Source organism: Condylura cristata, unplaced genomic scaffold (assembly GCF_000260355.1).
Source record: "Condylura cristata isolate star-nosed mole 26May11 unplaced genomic scaffold, ConCri1.0 scaffold00032, whole genome shotgun sequence".
Classification (NCBI taxonomy): Eukaryota; Metazoa; Chordata; class Mammalia; order Eulipotyphla; family Talpidae; genus Condylura; species Condylura cristata.
In genome coordinates this window covers 12611566-12612466 of record NW_004567133.1, presented here as the reverse complement: position 1 = coordinate 12612466, position 901 = coordinate 12611566, and the positions used below count along the sequence as shown (strand labels likewise).

Here is a 901-nt window from a genome sequence, read left to right as displayed (position 1 = left end):
GGATGGGTGGGTATATGGATGGGTGGGTATATGGATGGGTGGGTGGACTGAGATAAATAAAGAGATACATGAAGAGTGCACCTATGAATTGATGGATGGGTGGGCAGATGGATGAACTGATGGATGGATAGATGAAAGCAGCAAGGTGGATGTATGCAAGAGTGGAGAGATGGATCAATGGGCAGATAGATGGAAGATGAATAGAGGCTTCTGCAGGAAAAAGCAGAGTAAACGGAAAGCGCATCATTACCTGTTCTTTTGTCTGAGCTTTCTGTACCACATCCCGCCCGACTTTGATACGTGGGGTGAGGATGGCCCTGGTGAAGTCCGTCACATTAATTCCTGCAAGGTGGCAAACTTTCTGGGCGGCTGGATAGAGAAAGAGAACGTAGTGAGTGCATCACACAAGAGAAGTCTTGGGGAGGAGACAGCTGCAGTCTACAGGTTGGTTTGCTGGGGATACGGAGCACAATGGCAGTGGACACAGCAGAGAGGGTCCTGAGAGCCATCAGTGGCCATGAGTGACCTCGCCCCAGTGTCTGCCAAGAGGTGACGGCAGAGATGTGTCAGGAGTGAAGCAGAGGGACGCACCAGTAGGGGTCAGGTGGTCAGTGGTTTCAAGTCCTCTCCCCTCGCCAAAGCCTTCAGCGTCTTTTGGGCAACCTGTTTAACTTCCCTGCGTCTAGCTTTTCTCAGCTTGTAAAGAGTTCAGCTACTTGAACCTGTGGGGCTGTCAACGGCCTTAAATAAGGTCAGGAACAGAGAGAGTCTGCGTGTATGACCCATCCCATCCCATAACCATTTGTTTCACTCGCCAAGAGGTTTTGCAGCATCGTTTGTAGTGGCAAAATCTTGGCAACGAGGGCCCCCACTGGTGGCGCAGCGGGTTAAAGCACAGCAC

At 51.3% G+C, this 901-nt stretch overlaps 1 protein-coding gene across 2 annotated transcripts in view; it reads right to left on the bottom strand.

The window, feature by feature from the left end:
- The window catches only part of MYH11 (myosin, heavy chain 11, smooth muscle), an 82653-nt gene that overhangs the window by 30861 nt on the left and 50891 nt on the right, over positions 1–901 (bottom strand). For both annotated transcript variants that reach the window (XM_012731877.1, XM_004692106.2), the window contains exon 11: positions 251–369. In XM_012731877.1, coding sequence (XP_012587331.1) covers positions 251–369 — 119 coding nt within the window. The remainder of the gene's footprint in view (positions 1–250; positions 370–901) is intronic.